The 1,639-nt window shown below is 65.8% G+C and overlaps 1 protein-coding gene and 1 long non-coding RNA gene across 2 annotated transcripts in view; one reads left to right on the forward strand and one right to left on the reverse strand.

Annotated features, from left to right (window-relative positions):
- Positions 1-1,633, forward strand: part of POU3F3 (POU class 3 homeobox 3) — a 4,059-nt gene extending 2,426 nt beyond the window's left edge. The window contains exon 2 of the mRNA XM_035316556.1: positions 2-1,633. Coding sequence (XP_035172447.1) covers positions 27-1,004 — 978 coding nt within the window. The 5' untranslated portion in view covers positions 2-26 and the 3' untranslated portion in view covers positions 1,005-1,633. The remainder of the gene's footprint in view (position 1) is intronic.
- Positions 1-1,639, reverse strand: part of LOC118161406 — an 11,983-nt gene that overhangs the window by 8,850 nt on the left and 1,494 nt on the right. Inside the window, exon 2 of the long non-coding RNA XR_004748007.1 lies at positions 1,553-1,557. This is a non-coding gene — a long non-coding RNA (uncharacterized LOC118161406). The remainder of the gene's footprint in view (positions 1-1,552; positions 1,558-1,639) is intronic.

Here is a 1,639-nt window from a genome sequence, read left to right on the forward strand (position 1 = left end):
CGCCGTGGTCCGGCAGCCCCGTGGGCATGACGGGCAGCCCCCAGCAGCCGCCGCCGCCGCCCGACGTGAAGGGCGGCGGCGGGCGCGACGACCTGCACTCGGGCGCGGCGCTGCACCACCGGGCGCCCCACCTGGGCCCTCCGCACCAGGGGCACCCGGCGGCCTGGGGCGCGGCGGCGGCGGCCGCCCACCTGCCCTCCATGGCCGGCGGGCAGCAGCAGCAGCAGTCGCTCCTCTACTCGCAGCCCGGGGGCTTCACGGTGAACGGCATGCTGAGCCCCCCCCCCGGCGGGCAGAGCCTGGTGCACCCCGGGCTGGTGCGCGGCGAGACGCCGGAGCTGGGCGAGCACCCCGGGCACCACCACCACCACCACCACCAGCACCCCGGGCACCACCCGGCGCACCACGGCGGCGTCAACAGCCACGACCCGCACTCGGACGAGGACACGCCGACCTCCGACGACCTGGAGCAGTTCGCCAAGCAGTTCAAGCAGCGGCGGATAAAGCTGGGCTTCACGCAGGCCGACGTGGGGCTGGCGCTGGGCACCCTCTACGGCAACGTCTTCTCGCAGACCACCATCTGCCGCTTCGAGGCCCTGCAGCTCAGCTTCAAGAACATGTGCAAGCTGAAGCCTTTGTTGAACAAGTGGCTGGAGGAAGCCGACTCCTCCACGGGCAGCCCCACCAGCATCGACAAGATCGCAGCGCAGGGCAGGAAGAGGAAGAAGCGGACCTCCATCGAGGTGAGTGTCAAGGGGGCCTTGGAGAGCCACTTTCTGAAATGCCCCAAGCCCTCCGCCCAGGAGATTACGAACCTAGCGGACAGCCTGCAGCTGGAGAAGGAGGTGGTCAGGGTTTGGTTTTGCAATCGGAGGCAGAAAGAGAAACGGATGACCCCCCCGGGGATCCAGCAGCAGACCCCCGACGATGTCTACTCGCAGGTCGGCACCGTCAACTCCGACACGCCGCCCCCTCACCACGGACTGCAGACGAGCGTGCAGTGAGGGGCACCGACAGGGCCGGGGAGGGGGACTGGGGAGGGAGCTCGGGGCACCGCGGGCCGGGCCGGGCCGGGCACCGCCGCACCGGCCCCGGCCCCAGCACCGGCACCGGCCCCGGCAGCGGTACCGGCAGCGGCAGCGCCGCGCACACCCGCTCGCTCACACACACACACACACACACACACACTCACACCCGCACGCACGCACTCACACACACGTACACACACACACACACGGTCCAGGCTCGTTCAGACTGCTTGTGTTTATATATATATGGATAGAGGCGTGCATCTATATATATATACATATATATATAAGAGCGAGACCAAGAGGGAGCGGTGGAGGAAGGATCCGAGCGAGAGCGTTTAGACTGTGCTGGGTAAAACGGGGCGGAGATGCGGTAATGCACCAAAACTGCAGATGTGTCGGGGGGTTGCTTGTGGGAACAGGGGTTGGCCGGGTGGGTTTTCGTTTGGTTTCTTTAGGGTTTTGCTTTTTTACTCCCCCAGTTACCCCTCTCTCGCAGCGAGGAACGCCACTGATGTCTGCACCCCTTCTCTCCCTCCTCCCCCCCGCACTCTCCCCCCTATCCCCAAAAGGGCTCTCTTCTCTGAATCACAGAAACTTTTTTTTTTTCC

Source organism: Oxyura jamaicensis, chromosome 1 (genome assembly GCF_011077185.1).
Source record: "Oxyura jamaicensis isolate SHBP4307 breed ruddy duck chromosome 1, BPBGC_Ojam_1.0, whole genome shotgun sequence".
NCBI classification, from domain to species: domain Eukaryota; kingdom Metazoa; phylum Chordata; class Aves; order Anseriformes; family Anatidae; genus Oxyura; species Oxyura jamaicensis.